This window comes from Propithecus coquereli, unplaced genomic scaffold (genome assembly GCF_000956105.1).
Source record: "Propithecus coquereli isolate 6110/MARCELLA unplaced genomic scaffold, Pcoq_1.0 Scaffold137, whole genome shotgun sequence".
NCBI classification, from domain to species: domain Eukaryota; kingdom Metazoa; phylum Chordata; class Mammalia; order Primates; family Indriidae; genus Propithecus; species Propithecus coquereli.
The window spans coordinates 3,488,468-3,508,565 of record NW_012137969.1 but is presented as its reverse complement, the minus strand read 5'-3'; the positions used below and the strand labels follow the sequence as shown (position 1 = coordinate 3,508,565).

General features: G+C 37.0%; 1 protein-coding gene across 1 annotated transcript in view; it reads right to left on the bottom strand.

The window, feature by feature from the left end:
- The window catches only part of RNF216 (ring finger protein 216), a 155,272-nt gene that overhangs the window by 124,682 nt on the left and 10,492 nt on the right, over positions 1–20,098 (bottom strand). The window contains exons 2-3 of the mRNA XM_012638905.1: positions 12,226–12,361; positions 4,036–4,169 (exon numbers count right to left, since the gene is read on the bottom strand). Of these exons, the coding sequence (XP_012494359.1) occupies positions 4,036–4,169; positions 12,226–12,292 (201 nt within the window). The 5' untranslated portion in view covers positions 12,293–12,361. The remainder of the gene's footprint in view (positions 1–4,035; positions 4,170–12,225; positions 12,362–20,098) is intronic.

Below are 20,098 nucleotides of genomic sequence, written 5' to 3'. Positions count from 1 at the left end.
CTAGGCTGATGCCCCGTCACTCTAGCCTGGGCGACAGAGAAAGACTCTGTCATTCATTCACTCATTCATACATACATACATACATACATACGTAAATGAAGTTTACATTAACAAACCTTACCTTTGTTTAAGGTGCTTTTCCCTAGCCAGTTCAACTTAACTGGGCCTTTACCTACGCCTTTCGTTGTTTTGACAAATAATAATGTTTAGATCTAAGTTTTGTAAGTTGTCTACCTTTTTTCACATGGGAGTCCATCCCTTTGGAAGTGCAAACTGAGAGCTACCTGGTTAGCAACTGCTTTAAGGACTGATGGTCTAAAGGGGGGAGAGAAACTACAGTTGATTCTTAAACAAGGTTTGAAGTGCACAGGTCCACTTACATGTGGATTTTCTTCCACTTCTGCCTTCCTTTCTACTCTTCCTCGGCCTCCTCAATATGATGACAATGAGGAGAATAAGACTTTTATGATGATCCATTTCCACTTAATGAAAAGTAAATACATTTTCTCTTCCTTATGATTTTCTTAATAATATTTTCTTTTCTCTAGCTTAAAGAATACAGTATATAATACATATAACATAAAAATATGTGTTAATGGACTGTTTATTTTATCAGTAAGGCTGCAGTCAACAGTAGACTATTAGCTGTTAACCAAGATCAAACAGAGCAAGAATTAATTACATGAGACTGAATGAACTGATAAAGAATTCAAGATTTTTATGGCTTCTTTATTTGAAACATTGCTGGTTCTTTTAATGTTTTGTTTTCCAAATTTAAGAAAACTTTTTTTTTCTTTTAAGCTATCTATAGCTTCCAGCAATTTGGTAAAGCATACTTTTGTAAACAAAAATTGAAACATTGCTTTTTCTTCCTACGTGGTACCAGAAACCATTATTGAGTATTCTCATTTTTATGGCAATATGGTTTTTTGTGTAAGTCCGATAAGAATCTGCTTTCTTTATAATAAGATACATTCAGAAACTGGTTATATTACCAAGGCTTTGACTGAAATGTCACATTCGAAAATGTGCATACGGTGCCTGGCTTCAAGGGTTCCCTGCCTTATACTGAATGAGTAAAAGTCACCTCCTGGCAAGCCCAGGAACCTCAAGATACTAGATACAAAGGCAAAATCTAATGTCTGCCTTGGTTTAGCTTCCTAGTATTGAGAGGTTTCTTTAAAGTCCAATCTGAGATTCCTTGTCAAAATTTCCAGCAAAGCAAATTTAAAAGGCGCCTGTGTGGTTATTCTTGTGGCACTTATATAAATAATCAAGCAAACTGGTCTTAATGTGATGTATCTTTGACGGAAATGGGGGCTACTCTTACCGAGAAAAATTACATTTCAAAAGAAAAATACAGTACAATCTGTCATTATATTGTAGCCCTGTTCACTGTTTTTGAGTTTTTATTATCTACCTGTAGACTGGACTGAATTCTGAAATCTTCTAGTTTTCTCTGTATCTGGCTACAACCCTCCACTGAAGGAAAACTGCTCAGTTCCTGGAGCCCAATAAGCCGAAGCTGGACAACTCACCGTAAGTTTCAAGGGACAAGTCTCATGCCTGATGTGTGAGCCTCATAGAGAGTTTACGAGAATGCCTGATGCCATAACCAGAGACATTCAAACTGCGAACCAGGACAAGAAGTGACCAATTTCATGCTGTGGACAGCTTTTCCCAACCATTGGAGTAAGACTACCGTAAGACTCTTAACCCTCTTAATTTCTCCTTACTTATGCTTCTTTTCCTTGACAGGATAATGTTGTAGCTGAAATTTCATAATCAGTAGCTTCTGCAGGTAGCTTGTACTCCCTGCTTTAATTTAACCCAGTCATGCAATGCTAACTAAACGGAAAGGAATCTGTACAGCTGACAACACTTCTTGCACATAAACAAACACACTGAGTATGGCAAAGCCAACTACTTGGTTAAAATAGGTAGACTCCTTGTCTGTCTTGGTTTGGTTCACAGGACCAGAGCTAAGGAGAATACTCCATCCAAATTCGTGGTATTACCCTGCCAGCCTCCCTGGTATACTGTATCCTCTCAAAAAGTTTTCTTTCTTTTTTTTTTGAAACAGGATCTCACTCTGTCGCCTGGGCTAGAGCTTAGTGGTGTCATCACAGTTCACTGCAATCTCAAACTCCTGGGGTCAAGTAATTCTCCTCCCTCAGACTCCTGAGTAGCTGGGACTACAGGAGCACACCACCACACCCAGCTAATTTTTGTATTTTTTGTAGAGACAGGGGTCTCACTATGTTGCCCAGGCTGGTCTTGAACTCCTGACCTCAAGGGATCTTCCTACCTTAGCCTCCCACAGGACTAGAATTATAGGCATGAGCTAACACATCCAGCCCTTCAAAAGGTTTTAAATGCTTCCATATAGCCATCTGTCAAAGGTAAAATGGTCTCTCTCCAGCTGGAGCAACAAAAACTGAAAGAAATGCATGACAATGAAGAGGACACCATACATAACTTACGAATGGCATGCTGGGACTGGAAAACCCAAAATGATGGTAAGTGAGTAGTGCTGATGCCTCAAAAGGGAAGAAATGTTAAATAAAAATTATAGGAGGCCACTGTTTTGGACTAAGTTTCTGCACTAGGCCCCAAAAGACCAGATTAAAAACCAAAATGGAGTCACCCATGCTAAAGTCCACCTCACTGAACCTAAACTAAGTTGTCATCTGACCTTCCAAGAAATCAAGAGAGGTAACAGGTAACTGTCAGTTTCCGAAACAGTTTAAATCTTCAATCAGCATTATAATGAAGTTCCTTCTGCTTTAATCCTCACACAGAAAAGGTAGCCTGAAGTAACCTGGTAACTAGTCATTTTTCTACTATTCTGTCTCCTAGTCCCACCTTATAAGAAAAGAACTTTGAAAGGACTAATATGCTCTTTGTTCTTTGCTTCTGCTTTCTTCAGCCCTTTTCTGTCTCTAAAGCCAACCTCCTCTACTCAGCTCATTGGAACTCTTATGTTATTTTTATGGAATGAAGTGTTACCTGATTCTAGAATCACAGTAAAGCCAATTGAGATCTTTAAACTTAAAAAAAAAAGGGAAAAGAAAAAAAAAAGCAACAGACCTTTAAATTAAAAAAACAAAAACAACAGCTAAAAAGTACAATGGAAGAAAAGATACCATTCACAAAAGCAAGAGAAAAGACAAAACAACCAAGAAAGAACAATGAATGTTAAAATATCTATATTAAGAAACATTCAAAATGCTCTGGCTGAGGAATATAAAAGGCTAACTACACAGAAAGACAAAACTTGTTCTTGGTTAGAAAGAGTCAGTACTGGCTGGGTGTGGTGGCTCACGCCTGTAATCCTAGCACTGTGGGCGGCCAAGGCAGGAGGATTGCTTGAGCCTAGGAGTTTAATTAAGACTAGCCTGAGCAACATAGCTAGACTTCATCTCTACAAAAAAAATTTAAAAACCAGGTGTGGGGGTGCACACCTATACTCCTAGCTACTAGGGTGGCTGAGGCAGGAAGATCACTTGAGTTCAGGAATTCGAGGTTCCAGTTACCTAAGATCAGGCCAATGCACTCCAACCTGGTTAACAGAGCAAGACTTTGTCTCTTAAAAAAAAAAAAAGTACTGTAAAAATTGTTCTATAGATATAACAATAACATTTGTTTTGGATTAGACAAACTGATTATCTACATATCTATTTATATTCTGCAACTAAAAAAGCTGAACATAAAACATAAAAATGTATGTATAAGAATGTCTAGGACGATTCTGAAAAATGTGCGGTAATACAGGGAGATACGCCCTACCTGACAGTAAGATACATTATAATGTAGGAATTATGACAGTGTAGACTGGTGCATGCATAGTCAGATAGAGCAAGGGTAGAGAGGTTCATGGCTTTTCAATTTAAGGGGACAGGAGGTGGAATGGAGAGGGGCTGTTCTTAGAAATGTGTAACAAGTGCACAGAGGTGCTCTCGGCTGTTCTATAATAAGGCCCACAGAGTGGGTGAAAAATCAGAGACTAACTTGCAACAGTTTAAGAAAACTCACTTCTGTCAGGATGACATCATCATCCAGGTCCTCTTCGTCATGTTGCTGAGGAGCCGGGGTTACCAGCATTGGAATCCCTTCCTCATCAGAGGAGTCAGATATGGTGATGGGCGCATCTCTGAGATTGATCCAGTCTACAGGAAGGCAGAGAACACTGTTACTGGGAGGCTGGCACGATCATATTCAATCCTTTAGTTCAATTTTGGTGTGAAAAAGGTCAGGCCTAAAGCCAAGTTCATAGCTACTAGTATAGTCCACTAGCAGCACAAGCACTCAAGCATTAAGACTCATGTTTCTGTGCTGATTTTTGCCAATAATACATTTGGGGACTTGCTAAAGAAAATCTGACAATTACTATGTGCAAAATATGAACTTTTTTCTTGTATTAATATTAGGGTTGAAGAAATCTCTCGATAAAATCTTCTGGACTGCTGATTTCTTTAAAGTGAAACCATGGCCTCTCAGCCATCTCTATTCCTCCCAGGAATAAAAGACTTTTTTATTTAAACTGCTAGGTCTGAAAAAATGATCACTCAGAAACAGTAATATTTTCATTTAAAACACTAAAATTTGCTCACCTTAGACATAAACTTTAAGAATCATTTAAGCAAACATATTTTAATGTTTTAGTCAAGCACCCACTTAGCATCTATGACAATAAACAATTTAACTTTCCTAGTTTCCTATTAAATACAACTATAATTTTAACCATCTAGATATAGTAATTCTGTTCAAGGTCTCTTCTTCCTTTTATCTGTCTAAAGACAGAACATGTTTGATATGAATTACAGGATAACACAAGCTGATATTTTTTCCTGTCTGGTTTGATGGAAATGTCAAGGTCAAAATGGGCAATAAAGAGAAAATGCATTAAGTGAGCTTAAAGTAAGGAAGGAGAAAGAAGAACAAGAAAGAGGCATCATCATTACAATTTCTGAAATTCCTCCATTAAAGCTGTAATGTCTTTCTCAAGGTTAATGCCTCAAGTATTTCTTGGCACTCTACAATTTGAAAAGCAATCAAAAATCAATGATTTCACTTCATTCCTATAAGAAAGCAGCTGTGATGCCAGGGACAACAGTTGCATCTGTAGCATCTAACGTCAGATAGCCTGAGTTTAAATCTCAGCTCTACCACACATTAGCTATTGGGGTTGTTACCTAACTTCTTTAAACATCCACTTCCTCAACATTTAAAAAAGGTTAAAAAGGCTGCCTACTTAAAATACTTATGGCCCTGCCCCTCCTTGCCTGCTTCTCCTCACCTGCCCCTCCTAAAATAAATGTGAAGATTAGTTGAGAAAACCCAGACAAGATGCTTACTACTTATAGTTCTTAGACTGACAAATGTAACCAACTGAACTGAGGGCCTGAATAGGTACATTATAAAGAACTTCCAGTTAAACCTGGCAGAATGAATCCAAGTGATTATCACCATCATTTCCTAAAACTCCACTAAAATGACAGTAAGGGAACTTTAAAAAAGTATATACCCTCGAGTACACAAAGAAGAGAAGGGAGCTCCTAGTAGGCAGGAGAATTTAACAAAATTCTGATAAACAGTATATTTACAGGTGGCAAGTGCTTCAGCAGATTGGAGAAGGTTCAAACCCACAGCCTACAGAGGGGACAGCTGACCAGAAGTGGCCTAATTCATGGTGAATCCCAGAATAGGACAGAAATCGATGGCACAAGATACTTTTGAGACCAGAAATCAGAGGTGATTCAGTCTGTATTGTAAGCAAAGACATTTCTACATTTCTTCTTCTATCCTACGTAGCCAAGTGACAAGCCACAGCCACCCAGGCAAAAGACAAAGATGAGTGTAGGTGTAGATCTCTTTGTATTTATCCTTCTTGGGAGTCCATTTCCTAGATGTACAGATTAACATTTTTCATCAAATTTAGGAAGTTTTCAGCCACTGTTTATTCAAATATTTTTTTCTGTCCCTTCTGTTTTTCTTTCCTCTCCCTCTGAGACTTTCATTACGCATATGTTAATAAGCTAATGGTATCCTCAAAATTCTTTGAAGTTCTTTTCATTTTTCTTCATTCTTTTTTCCTTCTATTCTACAGATCAGATAATCTCTGTCAATCACTTATTCTTCTGCTAGCTCAGATCTGTTGTCAAACAGATCTTTAGTGAATTTTTCATTTTCGTTATTGTACTTTTGACCTCCAGAGTTTCCATATATATATTTTTTTAAAGAGATGAGGTCTCACCGTATCACTCAGACTGGTCCCCAACTCCTGGCCTTAAGCAATCCTCCTACCTCAGCTTCCCGAACAGCTGGGACTATAGTTGCGAGCCACTGTGCTCAGCTTTGTTCTTTTTTAAAATCATTTCTAGTGCTTTACCAATGTTCTTTATTTAATGACTCACTGTCATCATACTTTCTTTCAATTCTTTAAATGTGGTTTTCTTTAGTTCTTTGAACATATTTATAACAAGTAATTTGAAATCTCTACTAACTTCAACATTAGTTTCCAGAGAGAGAGCCTTTATGGATTCTTTCACCTGTGTATGTGTCAGACTTTCCTGTTTGTCTCAGTATTTTTTGTTGAAAACTGTATATTTAAGATAATATACCATAACAACTGTGGATTCTGATCCCGCCCCTGCACCGGGAGTAGTAGTTGTTGCTGTTTTTGTTTGTGCCTTGTATAGACTCATTCTGTGGAGTCTGTTTTCCCCAGTGTGGGGATGATCTCTGTTCAGGTCTTTTTTCTTTTTAATTCCTGTTTTCATTTTTAAGCCTTGCGTCCCAGGAGTTACCCCTGGGACAGCATAAGCTTAGTGGACAGCCATGCTTAAACATCTTGAGCCAGTAATGCTTCCACTCTTTGCAACTGGATCTGTGTGGTTTGGAGAATTCATCAGAGTTCAGGGACATTACAAGTCTGTTCTAGCTTTTAGTTCTGCCTTTGCAAAGCATCAATTTCTGACAAGGAATAGCAGCTTGCTAGGGCCTCTTACGTCTCTCAAGTGTGTTTATCACCTTGTGCATACGTATAACCTTTCGGACCACCAAGGATATGTAAGTTACTTAGGCATTCTTTGCCTGTCTCATTCCCTGATCTCCCTGCTAAATTTATGGCCAGTCTGCTGCTTGCCCTGACCAGTATCTAGACCTCAGATTAGCTGCGATGTTCGCCTTTTATGATTGTTTGTCACTGGGATTTCTACCGCTTTTGACAATGTCCCTGGGCATGGAATTCCCCCTCCCTCCCTCCATTCTTCTCCAAATAAAGTCTGCCCTTTTCACCATCCGTCTTCCCAGCCTGCTCCACAGGCAGGGCCGGCCCAGGTAGAACTTTACCATAGGAAAGAGATGGACCTGGGAAGCCACTAAGAGAATGGGAGCAGCCCCAGACTAAAACTCCATATATTTTCACTCTTCTTACCCAGAGTCAGTAGATTTTCCTGAACAAATGTTCTCAATTATTGTATGCCTTTGGCCAATTTCCAGTCTTTGAATGGTTGTTTTCAACAATTTTGTATAATTTTATTTATTTATTTTTTTTGAGACAGAGTCTCACTCTGTTGCCCTGGCTAGAGTGAGTGCCGTGGCGTCAGCCTAGCTCACAGCAACCTCAGACTCCTGGGCTCAAGCAATCCTACTGCCTCAGCCTCCCAAGTAGCTGGGACTACAGGCATGCGCCACCATGCCCGGCTAATTTTTTTTTTCTATATATTTTTTTAGCTGTCCGATTAATTTATTTCTATTTTTGGTAGAGACGGGGTCTCGCTCAGGCTGGTCTCGAACTCCTGAGCTCAAACAATCCGCCCGCCTCGGCCTCCCAGAGTGCTAGGATTACAGGCGTGAGCCACCTCGCCCGGCCTATTGTTGATTTTTTAGGGAGAGGATGCTAAGTTCCTCGCTCCTCGCTGAGCCATTCCAGAAGACCTGCCCCATGGAGGTTCATACTAAAGAGATACTGAGAAAGAGAAGCTCTAGCCTTTGGTACACCAGGCACTGGAGTTAAAAGGGAAAAGCAGCACTGCTGAAATAGGCTTAAGGAGTAAGATCCCAGCTGCCTTCTGCTGCTTGGTTCTCTGAATTCTTGCACACAGTCTTACAGTCCTTATTCAGGAAACTATAGATTCCTCTCTGGAAGAATTGGCCCAAGAAAAAGGTACACAACCCTGGGGGACCCAGTGAAAGTTGGTTTGAAACCTATCACCTTAAAGTCCAGTGGCTGACAAGATACTACATACCACACATATATAAACACATGAGGTTTTGATTAGTTTTTAAAAACGTAAGTTTAAAAAATCATAAATAATAATAAAGCAAATGCTACAAATCATGTGGATAGCCTCACGAGTTAATACAAAAGGCCCATCCGTGGGTAACCATCACCAGGTCAGGAAATACTTCCAGCGCACTGGTAACCTTCCTGTGCTTCTTTCAATCACTACTCTCTCCTTCCTCCCCAAAGGGAGGATTTCTATCTCCACAGACAAGTGCTGTTTTTGAGTATACGTTCTTCTCTGTCTAGCTTTCTTGCAAATAACATGTTTGAGATGCACCCATGTTGCATGCCGCTGTAGTTCTCTCTGCTGTATTTAATCCACCATGTGAATATATCATAAATTATTCTTTTGTTGATGGACACTTGAGTTGGTGCCAATTTTGGATAATGCCATTATAAACATTCTTATATAAGTCTTTGCAGTACTCATTCCAGTTGGGTACATTCTAGGAATGGAACTGCTAAGCCATAGGATAAGCACAGATTCAATTTTAGTAGGTAATGCTAGAAATTTTCCAAATTGTTTGTACTAATTTACACTCCCATCTGCAGTATAGGATAGTATCTGTTACGTCATGTCCTTACTGGAATGCAGCCATGCTCATGCGTTTATATTTAGTTTATAGCTGCTTTCATGCTACAATGGTATAGCTGAGTAGTTGCAGCAGAGATCACATGGCCTGCAAGGCTGAATACTGACCACTTGGCTCTTTAAATTTGCTAAGCCTTGGTTTTCATTATCAATTTTTCAGCTTTACTGCTTATTTAGTACATGTATTTTAGGCCACAAGTCTTCTTCAAAACATGGCATTAGAAGTATCTCATAAATTTCAACATATTATATTAATATTTTCATTATCATGCAACTCAAAATATCTAATTTCCATTGTGATTTCTCCTTTGAACCCTGGGTTGTTCTTAAGTATACTCCTATTTTCCACACATACTGAGATTTTCTAATTTAACCTCTATAAATAATTTATGGTTCAATGTGGTTAGAGAACATAATCTGTATGATTTCAATCCTCTGAAACTTAAAATTTTCTGGCTTAAAATATGGCTAATTTGGGTAAATTCATAGGGAGCAGTATTCCACACATGTCTATTATGTCAAGTTTGTTGGCCATGCTCTTCCACTCTTCTGTGGAATGTGTGGAAGGCCCATACAAATGCCTGGGCCTGCTCTCTCAATCACCGAAAGAAATGTGTTAACTCCTATTATGATTGTGGATTTGTCCAATTCTGCTTTTAGATTTGTCAATTTTTGCTTTGTATATTTTTGTATCATGTTACTTGGAGTACAGGGATTAGCTCTGTTTTATCTTCCCAGTGCTCTAAATGTTTTGTCATTATGAATTCTATCTTTATTAACGCTTCTGGTTTCTATCAGTTTTATCTGACAGTATATAGACATACTAGCTCTTTTTTTTTAGATATTTGTATGATGTATATTTATTCATTCCTGTACTTTCAATCTTTCTTTATTTTACCTTCATTTTTAAGCCTGTTTCCACTGGGTGTAAGTAGGTAAAATAGTATTTAGCAATTAAAAAGGAATGAATTACTGATACATGCAACAACATGGATGAATCTCAAAAACATTATGTTGAGCAAAAGAATTCAGGTACAAAGAGTATATAACGCATGAGTCCATTTATATGAAATTGGACAGTGACAAAAAGCAGATCAGTGGTTTCCTTAGGCCAGGAGTCGGGTAAGGATTGACTGCAAAGAGGCACAAGGGAATCTTTTTGGGGTGACAGAAATGTTCTACATCACTATTGAGGTGGTACATTCATCTGTCAAAACTCAATGAACTATACACTTAAAAAAAAAATAACAAACTACAGAGGTTGGTGCAAAACAAAAATTAATGCAGCTAATAAAAACAGAACAAATCTATCCACCTGAAGAAAATTCTTGCGATGGGTGCAGAGGATACAGATTTGTCTAACAAAAAATATACTTCCAAAGTCAGTAATTTTCCAAAAGGAATTAGTTGGTTTTTTTAGAGATGGGATCTTGCTCTGTCCCACAGGTTGGAGTGCAGTGGCATGATCATAGCTCACTGCAGACTTGATCTCCCTAGGCTCAAATGATCTTCCCACCTCAGTCTCCCTAAGTGCTGGGATTATAGGCATGAGCCACCATGCCTGGCTGCAATTAGCTGTTCTTAAAGAAACTCTGTTCAAGAATATTTAAGAATCAATTAAAAGACAACAACAACGACTAATTTAAAACCATTAATTTAAAATCTTAAAACCCAGTACTTCTTTTGTACTATATTTGCATAACTTGAGCAATTTTATTTTTCTCAATTTATCTGCTTAATAAAATTTGCTCAATTTAAAATGATCTGAAAGCCAAATATATATACAATTGACCCCTGAACGACAACACAGATTTGAACTGTAAGGGTCCACTTGTATGTGGATTTTCTTCTGCCTCTGCCACTCCTGGGACAGTAAGACCAACCCCTTTCTCCTTTTGCCTACTCTTCTGCCTACAGTGTGAGGACAAGGATGAAGACCTTTCAGATGTTCTATTTCCACTTAATAAATAGTAAATATATTTCCTCTTCTTATGATTTTCTTAACATTTTCTTTTTTCTAGCTTACTTTATTATAAGAATGCAGTATATACTACATATAAAATACAAAATATGTGTTCATTGACTGTCACTGGCAAGGCTTGCAGTCAACTGTAAGCTATTAGTAGTTAAGCCTTCAGGGAGTCAGAAGTTATACATGGGCTGGGTGCAGTGGCTCATGCCTGTAATCTCAGCACTCTGGGAGGCTAAGGCAGGAGGACTGCTTGAGCTCAGGAGCTCAAGACCAGCCTGAGCAAGAGTGAGAGATCCTGTCTCTACTAAAAATAGAAAAATTAGCTGGGCATCATGGCATGCTCCTGTAGTCCCAGCTACTTGGGAGGCTGAGGCAGGAGGATCACTTGAGCCCAGGAGTTTCAGTTTACAATGAGCTATGATGATGCCATTGCACTCTACCCAGAGCAACAGAATAAGACTCTGTCTCAAAAAAACAAAGGAAATTGAACCCCCCTCCTGACTACCCTTCTTTCAAAAAAAAAAAACAAATGAAAGTCATATGTGGATTTCCGACTACACTGGGGGTTGGCTCTTCTAATCCCCACACTGTTTAAGGGTCAACTATAATTTACTCCCTGCTGGAAAAAAATCATCTTCATAGCACAAAATATTATCAATGGGAGAAAACAAAACCAGTAAAACTTCTTCCATGGAATTTATACTTACAAAGAATAAATACATTAAGGATTCCTTTCTTACTCCTCAGCATTTTTTTCCCTTTTAGTCCAAGTGTATATGTGAATTGGGATTCGACAGGAAATTTCATACATATTTAAGAACGTTACTGAAATGCAGGCACTCTTCCCTTTACAAATTAATGAATTTTCTAAAATTTTAAACATGGTAAAACAAAAAAGTACATGTTCTAAAATTCCCCATGAGGTTAAGTCAGAATCTTCTGGCAAAAAAGGATTTTAAGCATCGTGTGAACACAAAGTCACTTTGGCAGCACTTATAGTCTTTTAGATCATATGGACTGAGAGAAGTGTTCCTCTGCAGTCACCATTCTTCCAAAAACAGAGAACTGACACTGTTCCCATAATCCCACCTCTTAAGACACAATGACTGCATATTCATAGCTTTTTTGCTAAATAATAGCTTATTAATCTACTTGTGATCTATGATTCTTAAACTTCATTCGGGCCAGCAGGTATCATCATTTAACACAATTCTAGTATTCTGCCAACTCCTTTTATACCTGATGTTCTGAGGTCTAAAAATGAACTGTCTCTGGATTCTAAACGGTGCAATATAAGCTCACTTCAAAGAAGATGTAGCTACAATACTAAAAGAAGTAAGGAAAGGGAGAAGTGAGAATGAACAAACTTACCTTGTCCCCGGTGGCAGTGAAAGTTATTCAAGTGAATTATCTCTTCACTGTTGTTTCCCTCTGCCATTTTCAAATGCAGACATACACGTATGTGATTGCTAATATCTAAACATGACGATCATCTGTTCCAAAGGGTCTGAAAAAAGAAGAAAAGAGGAACGTTAAGAACGAGGGAGTATCAAAACTCTTCCCAAATATCTGATCAAGGTAGCATTCAAAGCTTATGCTGAAAACATCCCTTAAGAAAACACAAACTCAAAACATAGCACTAAAAAAATACTGTGTATGTTAAATAGACAAAGGACTGACAAAGTATTCACATCCAGATACAAATATCCTAACCAAAAAATGGGCTAAGGAGATAAACAGGCAATTCACAAAAAAGAAAACAAAAAAAGACACTCAATCTCACTAGTAATCAGGGAAGGCAAATCAGAAAATGAGTCATGTTTCAAACCATTAAGCTGGCAAAAAAGGCAAGCATGTGAGAAATGGGAAATCTTTCAGCAATTATTGCACATCAGGTAAACCTCATTGGTTATAATACTGCCACTGTGTGAAGCTTGAGAAATAGGAAATCTTATACATTTCTGGTTTAGAGAGTAACTTGAAAAGCTATTTTGGAGAGCAATTGCCAATACTCACTAAGTTAAAAATGTACATTCCCTGTGACTTAGCAATTCCTCTTCTAGGTATATTAACTAAAGAAACTTGTGAATGTTCTCCAGGAAGTATGCATAATAGAAGATGTGAAATTAATCAGGCATGGTGGTACATGCTGTAGGCCCAGCTACTTGGGAGGCTGAGGCAGGAGAATCATTTGAGCCTAGGAGTTTGAGGTTGTAGTGAGCTATGAAGATGCCACTGTATTCTAGCTCAGGCAACAGAGCAAGACCCTGTCTCAAAAAAGAAAAAAAAAAGATGTGGATAAGAATGATTGCTACAGCAATATATGTAATAAAAGCAATTGGAAATGTGAACTTACTGAATATCAGTAAAGGAACGAATAAATAAAATTCATACATGGATACAAGACAGTTAAACACTAGATCTAAAAATATCATGGATAACTCTAAAAACAATGTTAAATGAAAATGTGTTATTTACGTAAATTTATATAAAATTTAAAATATTTTACTTAAATATTAAAAATACCATATGCATAAGAATGAACACACCAACTTCAGGACAGTGGCTATTTCTGTGAAAGGGGGATTGAAAAGGAACTAAGGCTTGAACTTGAGTTATATATAACAGCTTTTTTCTTTCTTTTAAAGATATTTCAAGCAAACAAGGCAAAACACGAACATATGTTAAATCTGGATAGCAGATTTGGGTAGTAGTTTTTTGTATTTTTGAAATCCTTTCCTCTCTTTCTTTTTAAAAAAAGATATAGTGGCACTAAAGCCAAGATAATACCTTTCCATGGACCAGCAATGAAACAGAAACACAGAAGTTAGGGAAGGGGCTAAAGCTGCAGAACTACTGGGGTCTGGGGCTGAGAAGCAGGGAGAAGCACTTGTTGAAAGATGATGGAGGTCAACCAATCAAAGTGGAAAGGTCATGGTAAACACTCTGAGCTTTCATGTGAGAGGCTAAGAGAGCCATGCCTTGAGGGTTAAGAGCAACATTAAAACAGACCTAAAAAAAGCCTAAAACCAAACATTGACAGAATCATGATGATTTACCAGTACACCATTTGCCCACCTAAAAACCTTAAACCACAACAGAAGATCACTTGGAGCCTCTTTTTTCACCCATAATGTCAAGTCTCTGATAAAAAAAATTACAAGGCCATGCATGACCAAAACAACACACACACACACACACACACACACACACACACACACACACACACACAGAGCTAAAAGGAACAAAGGAAAACAAATGAACAAAAATACAAGGGAAAGACTAGAAACAGAAACCAACTCACATGTGATTCATGCACTGGAGTTACTTAATAGGGACACAGAAATAACTATGTACCCCCAAACAGGGGAAAAGGATGAAAAAATTGTTGAAAAGAGATCAACATAGCAATTTATAAATAGCATCCTGGACAAAGCAGAAAAAAGTACTAGTGAACTAGAGGACAGATCAAGAGAGTATTTCTAAACTAAAGCAGAAAAAAAGGAATGGAAAACACAAAAGAATATAAAAGATACAGTCAAAATTTATAAAATCTGTGTAACTGGAGAGAGGGAGAAGGATTTCTTCTTTTAAAATATGAGTTAAGTCCAGACGCCGTGGCTCACGCCTGTAATCCTAGCACTCCAGGAGGCCGAGGCGGGCGGATCGTTTGAGCTCAGCAGTTCGAGACCAGCCTGAGCAAGAGCGAGACCCCGTCTCTACTAAAAAAAATAGAAAGAAATTGGCTGGACAACTAAAAATATATAGAAAAAATTAGCCAGGCATGGTGGCGCATGCCTGTAGTCCCAGCTGCTCGGGAGGCTGAGGCAGAAGGATTGCTTGAGCCCAGGAGTTTGAGGCTGCTGTGAGCTAGGCTGACGCCATGGCACGCTAGCCCAGGCAAAAAGAGTGAGATTCTTGTCTCAAAAAAAAGAAAAAAAAAAATGAGTTAAACATGGGTTAAAGAAGAAATCACAGTGAAAATTAATAACTATTTTGACTGAATGAACTGAAAGATAATGAAAACAAAATATATCAAGATTTGGCAGAATGGAGAGGAAGCAGGAGATATTTGAAGAAATAATGGCAAACTTGCCAAAAACGATGAAATACATCAACCCATAAATTCTGGAAGTTTTGAGAGCACCAAGGAGAAAGAAAATCACATTTAGGCATATCATATTCAAATGACTTAAAACCAAGACAAAGAGATCATTTTGAAATCAGCCACAGGAAAAAAGATGCATTATTTTCAAAGGAACACCCATCAGACAAATGACTACTTTTCAACAGAAACTATGGGAGCTAGATGACATTGGAATGGTATTTGAAAAGAGCTGAAGACAAAATGCCAACCTAGAGTTGTTAACAAAATGAAAATATCTTTTAATAGTGAAGATAAAGACATTTTCAGACAAATAACAGCTGAATGAATTTCTTGCCAGCAAACCGAATGGAGTTCTTCGGTTCCAAGGAAGATGGTCCTAGGAGGAGGCATATTGGAATGTAAAAGAATACTGACTGCATAATGGAGTAATAATAATGACTCATGGGATTTAAAATATGTGTAGAATTTTAATACATGATTGAAACAGCACAAAAAGCTGGAGAGAAATAAATGGAGTTAAACTATTTTAAGTTTCTTGCTGGGTGGGTAAGGCGGCTCATGCATGTAAACCCTAGCATTTTGGGGGGCCAACGTGGGAGGACTGCTTAAGGCCAGGAGTTCGAAATCAGCCTGGGCAACACAGTGAGACCCTGTCTCTACAAAAAGTTAACAAATTAGCTGGGTGTGGTGGTATGCACCTGTAGTCTTAACTTCTGGGGAGGCTGAGCCAGGAGACTCCCTTGAGCCTACTGGGAGTTGGAGGCTGTAGTGAGATGTGAACATGCCACTGTACCCTAGTCTGGACAAGACAGTGAGATAGTGTCTGTCTGTCTGTCTGTCTCTCATACACACACACACAAAGCTCTTGCAGTGATTGGGAAATGTTAAAAATTCTAATTTAAGGTACACTGTATTAAGTCAAGGATTCATAACCACTAATAAAAGAATGTGTATCTAAAAAGCTTAGAGACAAATGGTATAATTAAAAATAAGCAATCACTGCAAAAGAACACATAAAGAGAGGAATAAAGGATCAAAGAATGGGACCAAAAAAAATCACTTAAAAACTCAATTACACAGAAATTATCTTTTATAAACTTACTATGCCAATTAAAAGATATATTTTATCAGAATGGATAAAACTAAGTGGTATTTCAGAAGATACACTTTAAGTATTAGGAAACTGGAAGCTTTAAAGCATGGAAAGCCATTAACACCTCATCTAATGCGTTCTTAATTTCAGATATTGTATTTTTCAGTATACAATGTCCATTTGACTTTTTAATGACAAATTTCAATTCTCTTTGCAATTATTTTGTTTATCTTTTCTTCTTTTTTTGGTGCAACAAAACCTTTAAAAAACTGGATGAGCATATTAATAACAGATGAAGTAGACATCACAGTATTATTAGAGACAAGTAGGGCGATTTCTTCCAGATAAAAGGGTCAACTCACAAAAAATATAATAATCCTAAATGTGTATGAATCTAGTAGCATAGCTTCAAAATACATATAGCTTAAATGGACCTTAAGGAAAGAAGACAAATCTACTTACAGCCAGATAGAGAACTTAAATAGCACTATCAAACAGCTTGACCTAGTTGACACTCCACCTGACAACTGCAGAATACACATTCTTTTCAAGTGTACAAGGAACATTCACAGACTACATACTGAGCCATGTAGTTAGCCTGAACAAATTTTGAGGGCTTGAAATCATACAGCATATATTATCTGACAAATCAGTAAAAGAAAGACAACCAGGATATTTTGAAATATTGGAAATTTAGCAACCTAAACAACACATGGGTTAAAGAAGAAATCACAATGAAAATTACATTGACTGAATGAACTGAAAGATAATGAAAACAAAATATATGAAAATTTGTGGAATGCAATTACAGCAGTGCTTAGAGGACAATTTACAGTTCCAAATGTATATTTTAAAGAAAAAAGACTAAAAATCAATGATCTAAGCTTTGATCTCAAATTGAAAAATGCAATAAATTAAATCCAGAAAAAGTAGACAGAAAAAAAAATTAAAAGAGCAGAAATCAACAAACTGCTACAACTGAGAAAAATCTAAGCAAAAAGTTGGTTCTTAAAAAAATTAATTAATAAACATCTATCAAGATTAAGAAAACAGAAAACACAAATTACTATTATTAGGAATATAAAAGAAGACATCATTACAAATTCTACAGGTATAAAGAAGGTAAGATAATATTATCAATAAACTTTTATCAATTGGCTTGAAATTGTGGGTGAAATGGATAAACACCTTGAGGCATAACTTACCACAAATGAACAAAACAAATTTAAAAATATGCATAGTTACCTAACAAAGAAACTAAATCAATAATCAATAACCTTCCCCCCAAAGTTCTGTCAGCCCAGTGAAGTCTTCTAAACATTTGAGGAAGAAATGCAACTAATATTACAAAAACTCTTTCAGAGAAAACTCTTTCAGAGAATAGAAGAAGAAACATTATTTTTCAAATCATTTTATAAGGCCAGTATAACTTTGATACTAAAGACTGATAAAAAAAACAACACAAGAAAAGCTAATATTGCTCATGAACACAGATGTAAAAATCATAACCATATCAATGTAACTTACATTAATGGAATAAAAGAGAAAAACCACAGAATCAGTCTCAATAGGTGAAAATAAACATTAAAACTGAACACCTGTTCACACTTAAAAACTCTCAGCAAATTAGTATTAGAAGGGAACTTCCTTCATCTAATTAAAAGCATTTCAAAAAACACTAGAGCAAACCTCATACTTAACAGTGAAATACTGAAAAGCTTTCTCTCTGAGATTAGGGACAGTTTTCGCTGTTTCTTAACACTGTACTGGAGGTTATAGCAAGTGGAGTAAGGCAATGCAAAGAAATAAAATATGAGGTTGAAAGGACGAAATAAGTGTCATTATTTGCAGATGATAAGATTGTGGTACTAATGCAAAGACAGATAAAAAGTAAAATAAAGGGCTCAGAAAAAGACCCACATACAATCAGTCACCCACTGTTGCTGGGTCAAGTGGTTATCTCTATTGGGGGAGACGGCGGAATCAATCTTTGTTCATTCCTCATACTATATATAAAAGTCAATTCCAGATGAATTATGAAATGAAAGGTAAATGATAAAAACTCTGGAATTTTTATGAGGACACAATTGTCCTTATAGGACACGATTACATATATTTGTATATGTAACTGTATATAGAGATATCAATGGAATGAATAGGTGAATGAATGGATGAAGCACAAGATCTCTTGGCATAACGCCAACAAACAAAAATGAACACTATATTAGTAAGAAACAATTAGAAAATGACATTTAAAAAGGATATTTTTTAAAGTAGCACCTAAAACCATCAAATACTAAGGAATAAATGCAACGAAAGATGTGCAAAACCTCTACACAGAAAACTGTACAACATTCTGAGAAAAATTAAAGATTAAATAAATGTAGAGATATAATCACATTCAGGGGTTAGAACGCTCAGTTTTATAAAGATGCCCATTCTTTCCAAATTGATCTATAAATTTAATATGAATGATCAAATTTTTAAAATAGATATATACTAGATGACTTTAGAATTTACAGGAATATGCAAAGGTTATTCTTATAACCAAAGCATTCATAAAGAAAAACAAAAGATGGAGGATTTATACTATCAAATATTACCTTATTATTATAAAATTACAGTAATTAAGACAATGCTGTATCAACAAAAGAGGAAAACAGACCAATGGAACAAAGTCCAGAAAAGATTCATTCATAAATGGATGTTTGATCATGACAAAAGTGGCACTGCAGGACAGTGGAAAACATCTTTTTACCGTAAAATGCTATACTAAAAAGCCGTATTTGGGGTAGGGGTAGAGAGTGAGAATCTCTTCTTCATGCCTTATACAAAAACAATGTTAGATGAGCTATGGAGATTTAACCTTTGTAAAATAATAAGTTTCTAGAATAAAAAATACAACTTGGTAGTGGGAAAACTATCCTAAACAGGACATAAATAGTACTATCCATGAAAGGAAAGATTGAAATATTACACATTAAAATTAAGAATTTCTAATCAGCAAAGAAATTACGAGTGAGAAGGCAAGCCACTGGGAGAAAACATAAAGATTCCTGCATGTTAACTGAAAAAAAAAATTAGACAGTTCAAAGGAAAAACGGCGCAAAAGATATGAGTTCACAATGGCTGAGTACCTTGAGGAAACCCAAAAAGCTAATAGATAAATGAAAAGTGTCCAATATTATGAGATACCAGAGAAATGCAAACTAAAACCAGAAGGAAATTCTGGGAGGTTGGCAGGAATGGCAGCAGCATAGTCTTTGAATTTCCCCAAATTCTTACATAAAAACAGATAAAATTCTTGGACAACAGTTAAAAAAAGAAAAAAAAAAAAACTAGGTAAGAAGAAATTTCCACAAACTGCAAAATATAAGTAGGTAAAGACAAACCATGAAGAGCCACGAGATCTCTGAAGTATCAGCATTTGTGCCTCAGAAAGCACAGGATATCATTTGGACTTGAGATGGGGATAAACCCAAAATAACCAACACGTATTTACTGGAAAGCATAGGCCAATCTGAGAAAGCAGCTAACACTAGGAAGGGATTTTGCACAATCCAATAGTGATCCAATTAATTCCTAAGTGCAAGGAGTCCACTCTAAGGTCTGAAAGATGTAGTCATCTAAGACCCACGATATTTTCAAACGGATCAACCAGGGCTCCCTTGCAGGACGTGACCCTATAATGAGAGAAAAAAAATGTTGGGAATAAAACTAAGTAAGATGGAGACAATAGATACAAAGGAAAGAGAAGGTAGGTACTGATATAAGTGGAGAACAGAGCCAGGAAATTTCAAAAAAACAAGCTGTCATATTTTTGAATGCTGCATCGAGAGGGAGCTTTGTGAAGTTAGAAAAAGTTACCATACCTTCTAAAGGTTCCAGAAAACTAATTTCATTAAAAAGAAGCAAGGAGCCTAGGCACCATGGCTCACACCTGTAATCCCAGCACTCTGGGAGGCTGAGGCAGAAGGATCACCTGAGCCCAGGAGTTGGAGGCTGTAGTGAGCTATGATGACACCACTGCACTCCAGCCCTGG